Genomic DNA, 15,755 nt, shown 5'->3' on the forward strand with positions numbered 1-15,755 from the left:
TATACTAATAATCTTCCATTTTTCATATATTGAATAATATATAAATTGTAATTAAAAAATAATTAAATAATAAAGTACTAATTACGAGACTTTCGTATAATAATAATAATAAAGTATTAATTAATTTTATATAATTTAGATACTTCAACTTTTAGGTTTGTATTTATTTAATCTCAAAACTTTTTAAAATTATAAAATTTAAATTTGAAATGACGAAAATACCCTTATATCGTGCAAACTTGGACTCTTCTTTTAGCCCCTCAAGGTGCACTCTCATTTAAGAAATATACAAAGGCTATTTTGGTAATTCCGTTCAGAGTTTCCTTCAGAATTAGAAAAAAGAAAAACAGAGAAAGCGATTTCTGCAGTTTCAGACTTTCAGTCCGATCGTCTTCTTCTTCTTCTTCTTCTTCCTCATCTTCTTCAATTTCCCGAAGGAGGTGTTCGTTCAAGCACACCCCCTTGGGAATCTTGCTCTGCGTGTTCCTCTTCAATGGCGTCCGATGGCTTCTCCGACAAGAATGTTGTATTCAGAAAACTCAAAGCCAAGTCGGAAAACAAGGTATTTCTTTATTCACGGCTTATTTCAATTGCTTATTCGAATTCCTTTCTCTTTCGTTTATGTATTGCATTTCGTCCTTCCGATCTGTATGTTTCATATCGAGATCTCTGATTCTGCGTTGAAACGAAATTTCGTGTGTGTGTGTGTGTTTTTTTTCCTTTTTTCAGATGTGTTTTGATTGCAATGCTAAGAATCCGACTTGGGCTTCTGTTACCTATGGGATCTTCCTTTGTATTGATTGCTCCGCCGTTCATCGCAGCCTTGGCGTCCATGTTAGCTTTGTCAGGTGATATTTCTGTTTGGGTTTTGATTGCAACGTCCACTGCTTTGAATTGACCTTCCTTGAACCGTTTCTATGTGCTTGTTTTTCTCATAGATTATGTGTAGTTATTAGAAGTGCATTACTTGTGTCTTATTCTGATGCCTCTTCTACGTTAAACTCTGTCCTCCTACTTAGTCGCCCTGCATTTATGTTTTAGTGTCTTGTTCAGAATGTTCTTTGAGATGGGACCATGTAAATTCATTTAACCTTGTATCTCAATTGATGGGCATAGACAAATACACAAGGAAGATCGTTTCATGAAACTCAAACCTTTAGATTAGAGTTTTGCTGGGAGTTTGTTTTTATGTGGGTTTGAGTCTTTCCTGTAAACCTTAAAGTAGGTTATATCAATACTGATATATTAGTTGAGAAAGAAGTACAATAAACCAAAAATTTAGGAAATAGGTCGTGAGAAGGTATAAAAGTGATACGAAATAACTTGTGAGAGGTGATTAAAGTTATGCTAATTATCTGGAACTCAATCAATTGTGCATGCATACAATAGTGTAGTTTCTGACGTTAATAACCAATTTGGTAAAAGTACAATGAATGAGAGCCTGGTGTGTTTTTTACGATCTAAATCGACAAGGTAGAAAGATTCTAGTTATAAAATATCACGAAGAGCTATGTTTTTAGATATTAAAACTCTTATCTTCACAAAATTTTGTATGTGTTAGATAAGAACAAGATGAGGTTTTGGCTAGCATGGTTCTGGTTATACAGTAAAGTTCTGCAATATACAATTTTTTTTTTTTTTTTTTTTTTTTTTTTTTGTTTGGAAATATATAGATTTTGGAGAAGTATTTTGTAATCTCCCTAACCTTAGTTTAAGATTGACCCCTAGTCCTTCCGACTAAACCTAAAGGAAAGTGTTTAACATTAACCCCCTGTCCTGCAATTAAAATGTAAGAACCCACATCGATTGGAGAAAGGAACGAGTGCCAGCGAGGATGCTGAGCCTCGAAGGGTGGTGGATTGTGAGATCCCACATTGGTTGAAGAAGGGAACAAAGCATTCTTTGTAAGGGTGTGGAAACCTCTCCCCAGCAGACGCGTTTTAAAAACCTTGAGGGAAAGCCCAAACGCAAAGCCCAAAGAGGACAATATCTGCTAGCAGTGGACTTGAGCTGTTACATAAAATGTTTATAATATATTTATATTATAAATTATGTTATTATAAAGTAATAATTATACAAAATTTATAACATAAAGTTGGTCCTTAAATTTATTAATAATGGTTTATATTCAACCTTGTATTTAGTTTTGCAACTTAAATTTATTAATAATGGTTTATATTCAACCTTGTATTTAGTTTTGCAACTACAACTAGTTTCATGGTCTATTATAAATTATAGAACACATTTTGAACAATTGGAATCCAATTTCTAAATCTGCTACCAAACACATATCTAAAAACATGAAATACCACTCTGATTTTCATCGAATCCATTGTTTTTAAAATTCTGTTTTCAGATTGCCTACCAAAGAGGCCCTAAGCTTCTTGCTTGTCAGTTTGGATCTTAAATTTTTCAGTCTGGTGGAATTCTGCACTGTTATAAATTCGAGTCTATAAGCACCAATAAGATAACATTAGTGGCCTCAAAGGAAAGACTACATGTACTGAAGCAACAGAAACTGTATGTCTCTGATGCCTATGTTGGTATTAAATACACCTGACTTGCATAACTTGCTACTCAGGATTTGAAATGGAATGAAGTGTCCAAGGTTATGACTTATGATTATTGTGTCTGAGGGTACAAGCATTTTGTTCGCTTATGATATTTTTATGTAAATTAACTTCTTCAATTTATTTAGGTCAACAAATTTAGATTCTTGGACTCAAGAGCAGCTTAAAGCAATGAGCTTTGGAGGGAATAACCGAGCTCAGGTTTTCTTTAAGCAGCATGGATGGACTGATGGAGGCAAAATTGAGGCCAAATATACGTCAAGAGCTGCTGAATTGTATAGGCAATTACTTACAAAAGAGGTTGCTAAGAGTATGGTAGAAGAGACAGGGCGGCCATCTTCCCCAGTTGCTTCTCAGTCAGCACAAGCAACAAATGGACCTCCTGATGTCAAGACTAATGCAATTATGCAAGACAATGTCTCAAGAAAGCAAGAGGCACCAGAAATTTCTGCTTCACCGAAAGCTTCTCAGACAGTATTCTCAAGCACTGTGAAGAAGCCCATCGGCGGGAAGAAGCCAGGGAAGACAGGGGGACTTGGTGCCCGAAAACTTACTACAAAGGTAATAAAAATAGTGCATCTACCTCCATGAATAGAGCTTTTATTGGTCTTTTAAATAAAGTCTCTATATTGATTTTTAAATGCATTTTTCTTGACTGTGATTTGTATTCCGTGCAGCCAAGTGAAAATTTATATGACCAGAAACCTGAAGAACCCACGATTCCAGTTTCATCTCCAATGACAGCCAAAAGTCCTGCAGCTGGTTCATCTTTTGCTTCTCGCTTTGAATATGTAGAAATTGTCCAATCATCTGATGTGAATTCTAGTGGCTCTCATGTGGTTGGCCATGTAGCTCCTCCAAAGGCAACGGGCTTCTTTTCTGAGTTCGGAATGGATGGTGGTTTTTCACAGAAAGCTAGTTCCAGTTCCTCAAAAGTGCAGGTTAGGCATTGTTCTTCCGAGTTTATAATGAATTTGGCATGCTTCACTAATCAGCCATAAAAAAAAACGAGGAATTGTCTAATGTAGGCCATAAATCTAGAAACATTTTTCTTTTGTCATCCTTCATTATTCATGAATCATGTTTGTTCTTAGTCTTGCATATACATCAGCATCAGTAACTAGCTTTCTGTATCTTGTGTTTCTAGTTAAATGCAATTAGGCTTTTTTGATGTCTGAGAACGAGGTGCTCTTTATTGGAGTTTTACTCAAAAAAATGAGTTATTCTGAACATGCATACATCTTTTTCTTAATTCCATGTGATGAAATTTTCTTAACAATGTCCGTTACTTGTTGTAGTGATTGAAATGGGTTTCCTGGAGAACTATTTTTTGGATAAGTATTGTGAACATCCCTTTACAATTAGGCATAGCAGTGGACCAATGGTGTATTTCTGTACCGATAGTTCTATACTTCTTTGGAGCATTTTCTACATGTTATTCTCTTTATATACAAGACCATGTTCATGTATGGATAAGAAGCAATCTCTTGCTAGTAAAACGGTACCCATTGAGATTCCTATGAAAAAAAAAAATCCTCAGTAGTGACATCATAATAAGTATCATGCTGGTTGAGCGCATTGGTCCACGATATGTCTCTTCATTTGTTCTCTGTTCTCACATTATGATGATGTTAGATTGAAGAAAGTGATGAAGCTAGGAAGAAATTCTCCAATGCGAAATCTATTTCGTCAGCCCAATATTTTGGTGATCAGAACAGAGCTGATGCTGAAGCTCAGGCCTCCCTGCAAAAGTTCTCAGTATGTATCTTTATCGTTAATGTCGTGGAATTTGTTGTCCGCATTTTTTCATGTCGTACGTATTTATTTAGAAACTCTTACCATTTTGACCCTTCAATCCTTCATGATGGGGCAGGAATTGCTTCTGTATGGTCTCTATATTCTGTTTCTTTCGTTTACTGACTAAGTTAGTGTGTATGTATATCAGTTAAGTTCTAGTTTAGAATGAAATAAGGATTATAATCACTGAACATATGGTTATGATATAAACTCATTCTGGGAAGCAAGGATACTTATTTCTCATAGAGTTTTGGCGTTTGATATGCACTTGACACGTAACTAACGGGTCTCGTAATTTCCTCACATTTAGTACATGTTTATGAAAGAAAAATCATTCTCTAGATAAAGATGCCACTGAGGCACGAACCCACGGGAAAACAAAGGTAGCTGAAAGCTCCTTAAAACACACAAAATGTAGTTGAAAAAAAAAGGAAAAACACTTGAGTCATGACCTACTTCTTTTAGAAGTTGATGCATTCCACAGATTCGATCGAAGTCGTTTTGTCGTACATAGTAGATCTCCGAATCTATACATTTTGTGAAATGGGTATATAGTGCTTGTATTCCTCTTACTCTCCATCCTTCTATTCGTAGGGTTCGGCTTCCATCTCTAGCGCCGATCTATTCGGTCACCAGCGAGATAATCCTTCTGTTGATGTTTCTGCAACCGAGTTTATTAACCGGATTTCCATTCAGGTTCTACATCATCCTTATTTGTTAAGTTAGTGTTTCACTTTCTCAACTCTCTTAGCACTTCATTTTACACACCACCATCCATTTACTTTGGCAGGCGCAGCAGGATCTTTCTTCTCTCAAGAACATTGCAGGAGAAACAGGGAAGAAGCTTAGCTCTTTGGCATCCACATTAATTACAGATCTTCAGGACAGAATCATTTGATACATTTTGAACTGTTCTCCATTGTAGAATGTGGCTCGAACTCGAACTCGGTCTCGAACTTCATACAGTTTGATTACTAGCCGATTCTATTACTGAGGAATGTAAAGAAAAGAAATTACCAGTGTACTGATTCTTTAAAGAAACAAGCTTTACACAGGACTTGAATTTGGCTGGTATTTTGTTTCTCCTTTCTTTCTGTCTTTCTTTCTAGCAGCTGCAGTGAACATGTGGTAGTTTAGTTCTGTTTTTGTAGCAAAAATACCATATTTTCACCACCAAAAGTTGGCTTTCCTGATCTCGTAGGAGCTTAGGACCTGAATTTGTATGAAGTTTTGCTAATAGTTCTGTGAGTTTATTGTATGTGTTTCAGTGATACTTGTGTTCTATATTCAAATACCCAATATAGAAGTCTGCAGTGTTAAATTTTTATGTAAATATGGTTTTGAACAACTTCTAAAGGTTCAACACTCATGGCTAACTTCAACATAATCCCAAGCAATCACAGCTGTATTATATAGACCGTCTTGGCATATTTCGGATGGTTGAAGGCCAGCTTAGGGAGAGTGAAGAGGCGACAACTCTCCTAGCTTAGCCCACGGCTCTAAACGGCTTGATTCTCTCTTTCATCTGAACTTCTGTTCCCTTTGATTCTATTTCGTTATTCATTAAAAATAAAAGTGTTCGGAATGCATACTGAAAGGAGTGTGAATTGGTGACAACTCTCCTAGTCTAGCTCACGACTCTAAACTCCTTGGTTCTTTCTCTTTCACCCTAAACTGCTTGGTTACACCTACTGAAACTAGAAATTAAAATAGAGTTTTAGATAATTGATTTAAGAAAACTCGGTAAATAGCCCATAGTTTATTTTAAATTATATAGTTGAGTTAAAAAAAAAATACGATATCTAAATTCAAAAATGAAATTGTTATTATATTAATTTTTTGTTTTTTTAATAGCCTAATTTAATTATATAAAAAAGACTAATTAAAAATAAAATGTATTGGATAGATTCTTTTTCTTTTAAATAGACTACGTCTAAAATAAAAAAATATATTTTATTTGTCTATGTTGAAATTTAATACCATACATTTTTTAATACAACTAGTTTGTAAATTATATATTTATTAATATGACTAATTTTAACTTAAATATTATTTATTTCATGTAAGTATTTAATTTAAATTCAACACAGTTTTAATTACCTTTTAATATTGTGATTTGATTAAAATTATATATATATATATATATATATATATATATATATATATATATATATATATATATTTTTTGCATAATTTGAGATTTTAATTTATAAATTTAATAGGCAAACAAGCTATCTAATCCCTTGTTCATTTTATTTTTAGATAACTAATTTAATATATATAATTCAATAAACTTAATTTCGTAACATATATTGGCCACTCGTGACTTTGCTATGGGCTTCCCAAAAGGCCTCGTACCAATAAAGGTGTATTCCCTAAATTAACCAACTTGGGACTCCCTCCCAACAATCCTCGACAATATTCGTACCAAAGAATTTTATTGTATTCCGTATAGTCGTTCCAGTAAAACTTACCCAAAGGTCCAAGTCGGACAGTAGGGAACGGGCTATACGTTTTTGTATTCTTATGAAAAGCTCTATAGTACCCATGATTCCCGATCAGGTAAGTTGCAATTTCGGTCCAAACTTTTTAATTTTATATTCTTTTCATAGAAAAAAAAAAAGAAAAAACAAAGAAATGCTTTAGTCATTAGAACATCATAAAGCACTACACATAGTTTTACTTTTTTTCTTTTCTTTCTTTTGAGCTTTGAAGTTGTGATGTGATGTTTCTACAACTTATTGTATTATGGGTTTTCACTTCAATAATTTAGTGCCAACCCCACAATTAATAATTGCACGCTCACCATAAAGTAAAGGGACAAAAATAAAATAATTTAAAAAACTCGATCAATTGAATTAACGGAACGGAGTAAAAATTGGAAGTGGGCTGCTCGGGTACGATCTAAAATGATCCCACATTCCAGAAAGAACAACCGTCTTCCGAAAAGGGATGCCGCTAGAAATCAGTAAAGCATATTCAGTTGATGGTTCGATATTCACTGTATCACCAGGGACCAATGCCCAGTCCCCTCTTTTGATGCTTGTACGGTCAGTGTCTTTCTTGTTATCTGAATGCTTAAGTCTTTTTGTTGGTTTGTTAGAGTTGACTACTTACCATCTTTCTCTGGTTGAGTAGCGAAGGTCATATCGGTTCAGGAGTGAAAGAAGGAAAAGGAGTTCAATCCGGTCACAGTCAGGGAATAGAAGCGAAGGGGTAAAGCGGTGAGATTACCTTCCTTATTTTCCTCGGGTTTCACTGTAAAGACTGTGAACTCCTTCTGGACAATGGAAAGCCTTCGTTGAGTAACGAGAAGCAGGCTAGTCCCCAAAGATGCCTTGCCAACTATAAGAAATAGTTGTGGCTTAAAATCAGCTGTTCCTAGGTTCTCAGTACCGTGATCAATCAACGGGTAGGAGGGAGGGAAGCTTTACCTTGACTTGTTGTCCGAGCGTATAACACACCACTCGCTATTTCCAAACACACAATCAGCTTCACCCAACCTTAATTTATTCAAATAAATGACCAAATTTTATTTATTTTTAAAAATAATTTAAATTTTTTAATATTAAATCTTAATTAAATGTTTGAAAATAAATAAATAATTCTACCCAGTAAAATTTTATTTTTATTGCAAATGAAAATTTTGATTTAATGATCTGAACGGTCTGAAAATGTTTATGAAAGGAATGTTAACGATGTAAACTAATGTTTTATTCTCGTGTGACTTCATGTATGTGTATGATTCATATTTACGCATGAAATGAAAGGTAAAGAATGATTGCGTATGATATTTATTCTCTTTTTTCTATAACTCTTTTGGGGTACATGCTTGCATTAAAGCATTTAGTATAGGGTCGAGACATACGAAAGTGGTATCATTTACATGTGAACGTGGTCACGACAAGGCTCGAGGATTACAAACTTGATATGAGCATGGTAGGTTTTTTTTGGAAGGAAAGAAGTACACATCCCGAGTGAAACAAAAATTGGAACCCAAGCTCGTGGTTTTAGGTTCCGCTAAAAAAGAATGTCATGCTTCATGTTGCATATGACCGCATTTTTCAACTCCAATCATGAAGTCACTTACCGGGTCAAAATGGTTTGTTTTCAGATTAGAATAAGTGCATTATTTGTCACCGATGATAATTGTTACACAGACTATGCGTAGTTTTCATGTTTTAATGTTTTTAGTTGAGAAATCTTTGTAATTGAAAGAATAAAAGTGTTTTCAAGCTTCACGGGTATTTTTGTAATTTAGTGGGGAAAAAACGAGAGCAAAATAATATAAAAATACAAAAGTGCATGATTTTGAAGAGACATATGATATTTCGATGGTGACATGTGACACGTTTAAACGTTTTTTTTTCATCATTAACTAAGCCAACTCGGGTCATACTATGCTACATCTCTATCACTAGCCATTGAATTTCAGACGCTATACATCTTTCTCATTCATTATACAACAATCAAATTTTAAAGACAGTCTGTGTTGATTTATTAAAAATCCTAATTTAGAAATGGAGACGGTAACATGAACACGTAGCTTAAATCTGACGTTTTACGGGTTTCGTGTTATATCCAACGAAGATATTAACTTAGTTCGAGAGACGGGCTACCAACCGAATATATTTGAGTAGGAAAAAGATGTGAAATTTTATGTGTTGCTTACATCGACCATACCAACAAAAAAATATTTAAACATTTGTCAACAGAGTTCATATTATAAAATTATATAATAAGATGCCGTGATACATCATTGAAATAATGATGACTTCACCAACCCATTCCAAATTATTTTAAAAAATTAATTAATGATGTCATGTAATCAATTGAAATTAAAAATAAGAAGAAAAATAGGGCAGTCATGGGCATTGATGTTGACAAAGAATTTAATAATTCAAATAAATCTTTTTAATTTATTAAATGTAATTAACTTATTGGCTAATTAATTGACATTAATTTTGATGTTCCTGTTTAATATTTTATTATTTTTCACATATTTCGCCCTCGATTTTCTTTTGTCGGGATTATCCCAATATCACATGGAGATGGCTAAGTTTAGGGCATGACTCTGATACCATGTTAGATGACTAAGTTTACGGCGTCGCTCTATACCATGTTAGATGGCTAAGTTTAGGACATGACTCTGATACCATGGCTAAATTTAGGGTATGGCTCTGATACCATGGCTAAATTTAGGGTATGGCTTTGATACCATGGCTAAGTTTAGGGCATGACTCTGATACCATGTTAGATGGCTAAGTTGCTTAGTTTGGGCATGGCTTTGATACTATGGCTAAGTTTAGGACATAACTCTAATACCATGGCTAAGTTTAGGGTATGACCCTGATACCATGGCTAAGTTTAGGGCATGACTCTGATACCATGTTAGATGGCTAAGTTGCTTAGTTTGGGCATGGCTTTGATACTATGGCTAAGTTTAGGACATAACTCTAATACCATGGCTAAGTTTAGGGCATGACCCTGATACCATGGCTAAGTTTAGGGCATGACCCTGATACCATGGCTAAGTTTAGGGCATGACTCTGATACCATGTTAGATGACTAAGTTTAGGGCATGACTCTGATACCACGTTAGATGGCTAAGTTTAGGGCATGGCTCTCATACCATATTAGATGTACACGATTCTCCACAATAGTATGATATTGTCCACTTTGTGCATAAGCTCTCGTGACTTTGATTTGGGCTCCTCCAAAAGGCCTCATACGAGATTATACATCATGATCATTCTCTAAATTAGCTGATGTGGGACTTTCATCCAACATAGCATACTAAAAATTGATGATTTTGATTGGTTGCTATCACAATTGTTAATGTAACCGTCCAAGCCTACCCACTAGCAGAGATATTGTCCTATTTGAGATATTATCGAACAGGGTACATCTTCCTTTCTGATGACTCGATTATAGAAACGCTAAAGTTACATACAAAGTGATACGGAAATAAGATGTCTATCAGAGTGGAACTTACCGTCTAGTGGCTCAATTATCGAAACGCTAAACTCGAGCCTACTTTATTTAAAATAATTTTATATTGGATGACCTCCAGTAAAAATTTTAGAAGACATGTGAGTAAGAACAAACTATTGTCGGGTATTATTTTCTGTATCTCGCGTGTAAGAAATAAGAAGCTACACTAAAGCCTCCATAAGAGGAATCAAATTCGTTGCACCAAGACCCATCGATAATTCTCCACTGCATCAACAAAGGGAAATAAAAGCAAAAAGAGATTGGAATTCAGAGCGAAAATCTTCCATTGTTGAGCTCCGAAAGTGGGAAAAAGAAAGAAAAAAGTTGCTTAAACCCCCATTGTTCTTCAAACCAAACGATTCGAAGGGACAAGGAATCTCCTCTCGCCCCTTTCAATGGTGGGATTTCTCTACTTCTTCACTATAAAGTTTCTTTACCTTCTTCTTCCACTTTCCTCTGCAAATTCATCTCTGTTTCTTCTGTTCTACATTTTTTTTTTGCCTCATTTGAACTTGTTTCGCATCTTGGATCAATTTCACTACCCATTTCAGATTTTAGGTTAGAGATAGTAATGATTCATTTATTGCTCACTTTTTGTGTGTCAGGTTTAGCTGATGAGGTGTTTCCTAATTTAGCTCAAAATCATTTAATCATGTCCGGAAATTTGTTCTGTGATGTTTTTTTAGTTGTTTTTGGACTAGATCTTTGTTGCCCATAAAGCTGTAATGAAGGTTTGTTGTTGATTGAATCTGTTGGCTTATTTTGGTTCTGGTTGTTTTGTTGTGTTGTAGCTTTGAAGCACCCTGGTTTTCTTTTTGGGTTAAGTTTTTAGAAGATTTGATAATGGTTTCGAGGTCTTATTCTAACTTGTTAGAGCTTGCTTCTGGTGGTTGTTCTCCAACTTTTGGCCTTGGCCGAGAGAAAAAGAGGCTTCCTAGAGTGGCCACTGTGGCTGGAGTCTTGTCTGAGCTTGATGATGATAGCTGCAACAGTATTGGCTCGGATGCCCCTTCATCGGTCGTGCAAGACCGGATGATTATTGTTGGGAATCAGCTCCCGATTCGGGCACATCGAGATGAGAATGGAGATTGGGAGTTTAGTATGGACGAGGATTCACTTCTTTTACAGCTTAAAGATGGTCTTGGAGAAGATGTGGAGGTGATTTATATTGGTTGTTTAAGAGAGGAGGTCGATCCAAGGGAGCAAGATGAGGTTGCACAAACGCTTTTGGACCGATTCAAATGTGTCCCGACATTCCTCCCTCCCGAGCTTTTTAGTAAATTTTACCATGGATTCTGTAAGCAACATTTATGGCCATTGTTTCACTATATGCTTCCTCTTTCTCCTGATCTTGGTGGTCGATTTGATAGGTCGCTTTGGCAAGCTTATCTTTCGGTTAATAAGATATTTGCAGATAAAGTTATGGAAGTGATTAGCCCTGATGATGACTTTGTTTGGGTTCATGATTATCATTTGATGGTTTTGCCAACATTTTTGAGGAAGAGGTTTAACAGGGTGAAGCTTGGATTCTTCCTACACAGTCCGTTTCCTTCGTCTGAGATTTATCGAACGCTTCCCGTTAGAGATGAACTTCTTCGGGCACTATTGAACTCTGATCTTATTGGCTTCCATACATTTGATTATGCTAGGCACTTTTTATCTTGCTGCAGTAGAATGCTTGGTCTGTCTTATCAATCTAAGCGAGGTTACATCGGGCTTGAATACTACGGTCGTACTGTGAGTATTAAGATTCTCCCTGTCGGTATTCATATCGGTCAGCTCCAAAATGTATTAAATCTCCCCGAGACTGTTTCGAAAGTTGCAGAATTGCAAAATCGGTTCAAAGGTCAAACGGTTTTGCTTGGGGTTGATGATATGGACATATTTAAAGGGATCAGCCTGAAACTTTTGGCATTTGAACAATTGCTCCGACAACATCCCGAGAGATGGGGTAAAGCTGTGTTAGTACAGATAGCGAACCCTGCACGAGGTAGAGGGAAAGATGTACAGGAAGTTGTGGCCGAAACTACTGCGACCGTGAATAGGATTAATGCAACATTCAGGAGGCCGGGATATGAACCTGTGGTTTTGATTAACACTCCCTTGCAGTTTTTCGAGCGAATCGCATACTATTCGATTGCTGAGTGCTGCTTGGTCACTGCAGTGAGAGATGGGATGAATCTCATACCTTACGAGTATATTATATGTCGACAAGGCAACGAGAAGCTCGACAATGTTCTTGAGCTAAATCCTTCAACTGCAAAGAAGAGCATGATAGTGCTGTCTGAGTTTATTGGGTGTTCCCCGTCCCTCAGCGGAGCTATTCGGGTTAACCCATGGAATATTGAAGCTGTCACCGAAGCAATGGATTCTGCCCTGGTAATCCCTGAGGCGGAAAAGCAATTGCGACATGAAAAACATTATAGGTACGTTAGTACACACGATGTTGCGTACTGGGCGCGCAGCTTTTTGCTGGATCTGGGCAGGGCATGTCGAGACCATTCAATGAGGAGATGCTGGGGTATAGGTTTTGGCTTAGGATTTCGAGTGATCGCCCTGGATCCAAATTTCAGGAAGCTTTCAGTTGATCATATTGTTTCGGTTTATAAGAGAACCTGCCACCGGGCGATCTTGTTAGATTACGATGGTATCATGATGCTTCCTGGTTCGATTAGCATGAATCCAACTGCTGAAGCCCTTGGGATCTTGAATAACTTGTGTAAAGATCCTAAGAACGTCGTGTTCCTTGTTAGCGGAAAGGACCGAAAAACTCTGACGGAATGGTTTTCACCGTGCGAAAAGCTTGGACTAGCTGCAGAACATGGTTTCTACCTTAGGTATTATATTTTACATTGCTCAATCCTTATTTCTTCCAATTTGTTATACTATAGCTTCTGAATGCTGCTTTGATATGATAGCCACTAATTTGTTATACGAATCTCGACAATGATATGATATTGTTCACTTTGAGCATAAACTCTCATGGATTTGCTTTTGGTTTCCCGTAAAGGCTTCATACCAATGGAGATGTATTCCTTACTTATAAACCCACGATCAACCCCTTAATTAGCCGACGTGGGACTCTCAACAACAATCCTCCCCTCAAACAAAGTATACCAAGGAGCCTTCCTTGAGGCCTATGGAGCCCTCGAACAACCTCCCCTTAATCGAGGCTTGACTCCTTTGGAGCCCTCGAACAAAGTACACCCTCGAACAAAATATACCCTTTGTTCGACACTTGAGTCACTTTTGACTACACCTTCGAGGCTCACAATTCTTTGTTCGACATTTGAGGATTCTATTGTCATGGCTAAGTTAAGGGCATGACTCTGATACCATGTTAGGAACCGTGAATCTTCACAATGGTATGATATGGTCCACTTTGAGCATAAGCTCTCATGACTTTACTTTTGGTTTCCGGTAAAGATCTCACACCAATGGAGATGTATTCTTTACTTATAAACCCCTGACCAACCTCTTAATTAGCCTGAACCGTAGATATATCGGATAATTGCAGTTAGTTTTCATTGAATTAGCCATAGACATGTCGGTTCATCGATGTTTCCTTTCTGCAATTTCTATAAAACTATCATTCTGCAATCTTATTAGCCTTTGTGATTTTGATGACATTTGTTTCAGGCCAAATCATGCTGCAGATTGGGAGACATCTGTAAGTGTGACAGATTTCAACTGGAAACAGATTGCCGAACCTGTTATGCAACTGTACACCGAGACGACGGATGGTTCTACAATCGAAACTAAAGAGAGTGTTCTTGTTTGGAACTACCTTTACGCGGATCCTGATTTCGGCTCGTGCCAGGCTAAGGAACTTTTAGATCACCTTGAAAGTGTTCTTGCTAATGAGCCAGTTTCTGTCAAGAGTGGCCAACACATTGTAGAAGTCAAACCTCAGGTTAGTCTTTTTATCTTCAAGAATCAAATTTTTTCTGTCGAACCGGAGTGACACATATAATTTGTGATGACCCGTGAAAGAGGTTAACTGTTAACTGTGAGATCCCACATCAGTTGGGAAGAAGAACGAAGCATCCTTTGTAAGGGCGTGGAAACCTCTCCCTAGCATACGCATTTTAAAAACCTTGAGAGGAAGCCCAAAGAGAACAATATATGCTAGCGGTGGGCTTGGGCCGTTACAAATAGTATTAGAGCTAGACATCGGATGATGTGCTAGCGAGAAGGCTGAGCCCCCAAGGGAGTGGACACAAGGTGGTGTGTCAACAAGGACGTTGAGCCCTAAAGGGGGAGTGGATTTTGAGATCCTACATCGGTTGGGGAGGAGAACGAAGCATCCTTTGTAAAGGTGTGGAAACCTCTCCCTAGCATATGCGTTTTAAAAACTTTTAGGGGAAGCTCGAAAGAGAAAACCCAAAGAGGACAATATCTGCTAGCGGTGAGCTTGAGTTGTTACATTAACAATCTTAATCTTGTAATTCGCTTTACGTGTTAAGTTTCATAACAGGACTCGGATTTTCTTGTTAATTAATAACTACTAGGATTGAAAACTCGAGTCAAATACAAATGGTCTTTGAAACCGATCGAAAGGTCGAATTATTAGAACATGATGAGCTATGAGAAGGGCTTCTTCCAAGGCATGATGTTTTGTTTCTTCTGGCTTTTGTAACAAAATGGCAGGGTGTAAACAAGGGTATTGTAGCAGAATATCTCTTGCAAACAATGAGGGAGAAGGGAATGCTTCCCGATTTCGTTCTATGCATCGGAGACGATAGGTCGGACGAGGATATGTTCGAGGTGATAACGAGTGCAAAACCCACCCTTCCTCCCAATGCTGAAGTGTTCGGTTGCACGGTCGGGCAGAAACCGAGCAAGGCTAAGTATTACTTGGAAGACACACACGAAATCTTGAGAATGTTACAAGGTCTCACCCATGCGTCCGAGCATGCCGCTCGAGCCACCGCACAGACGACACCTCATAGAGTGGTAATTGCAGAGAATAAGTAATAGAAATCCCCTTCCTATTGTTGTCTATATGGAGTTAGCTCTGTGCAAAAGTCTCTGTTATTGTTGTTTGAGGGCTGCATTTTATCTGTCTCTTCGTACCGGTTTTTCTCGGATTCCGCTCCTTGCATGATGTTCATAGTTCGTTCGACAATTTTGAAGTGGCTATTGAATCATGAGTTGTCTTATCTATTAAGTTATACTCGGATTGACTTTATAGTTTCATTCTTACTGATTCTCGAGATATCTTGTCGATATAAAAGCCAACTCAAGTTGTCTCTCGAGCTTTTACATTCTGTAGTGACTTACCATCGAGATTGTAAGAGCTTAGTGTGAGATCTCACGTCGATTGGAGAGGAGAATGAGTTCTATCGAGTATGCTGGCTGTGGAAGGGGGTGGATGCTCAAACATCTCCCTAA

The 15,755-nt window shown here is 37.1% G+C and overlaps 2 protein-coding genes across 2 annotated transcripts; both read left to right on the forward strand.

Annotated features, from left to right (window-relative positions):
* The first annotated feature begins 346 nt into the window (after positions 1-346).
* LOC111450840 (probable ADP-ribosylation factor GTPase-activating protein AGD8) lies at positions 347-5,651 on the forward strand. Its single transcript, XM_023091132.1, has 7 exons — positions 347-562; positions 730-848; positions 2,699-3,131; positions 3,248-3,511; positions 4,206-4,328; positions 4,962-5,063; positions 5,158-5,651. Exons 1-7 carry the CDS (start codon positions 494-496, stop codon positions 5,263-5,265), a joined length of 1,218 nt encoding a protein of 405 aa, XP_022946900.1. The 5' UTR covers positions 347-493; the 3' UTR covers positions 5,266-5,651.
* A 4,856-nt stretch (positions 5,652-10,507) lies between these two features.
* LOC111445611 (alpha,alpha-trehalose-phosphate synthase [UDP-forming] 5-like) lies at positions 10,508-15,552 on the forward strand. Its single transcript, XM_023084114.1, has 4 exons — positions 10,508-10,759; positions 11,153-13,198; positions 14,001-14,274; positions 15,012-15,552. The coding sequence occupies exons 2-4, from the start codon at positions 11,205-11,207 to the stop codon at positions 15,336-15,338; spliced, it is 2,595 nt and encodes an 864-aa protein (XP_022939882.1). The 5' UTR covers positions 10,508-10,759; positions 11,153-11,204; the 3' UTR covers positions 15,339-15,552.
* Positions 15,553-15,755: the final 203 nt, after the last annotated feature.

Source organism: Cucurbita moschata, unplaced genomic scaffold (genome assembly GCF_002738365.1).
Source record: "Cucurbita moschata cultivar Rifu unplaced genomic scaffold, Cmos_1.0 Cmo_Scf00001, whole genome shotgun sequence".
Classification (NCBI taxonomy): domain Eukaryota; kingdom Viridiplantae; phylum Streptophyta; class Magnoliopsida; order Cucurbitales; family Cucurbitaceae; genus Cucurbita; species Cucurbita moschata.

Excerpts from the sequence above, each read along its gene's own strand:
- LOC111450840 (XM_023091132.1), top strand. The coding sequence starts at position 494 with ATGGCGTCCGATGGCTTCTCCGACAAGAATGTTGTATTCAGAAAACTC. Across the intron at positions 3,512-4,205 it reads CCAGTTCCTCAAAAGTGCAG|ATTGAAGAAAGTGATGAAGC; the intron begins GTTAGGCATTGT and ends TGATGATGTTAG. Across the intron at positions 5,064-5,157 it reads TTAACCGGATTTCCATTCAG|GCGCAGCAGGATCTTTCTTC; the intron begins GTTCTACATCAT and ends TTACTTTGGCAG.
- LOC111445611 (XM_023084114.1), top strand. The coding sequence starts at position 11,205 with ATGGTTTCGAGGTCTTATTCTAACTTGTTAGAGCTTGCTTCTGGTGGT. Across the intron at positions 13,199-14,000 it reads GAACATGGTTTCTACCTTAG|GCCAAATCATGCTGCAGATT; the intron begins GTATTATATTTT and ends CATTTGTTTCAG. Across the intron at positions 14,275-15,011 it reads TTGTAGAAGTCAAACCTCAG|GGTGTAAACAAGGGTATTGT; the intron begins GTTAGTCTTTTT and ends ACAAAATGGCAG.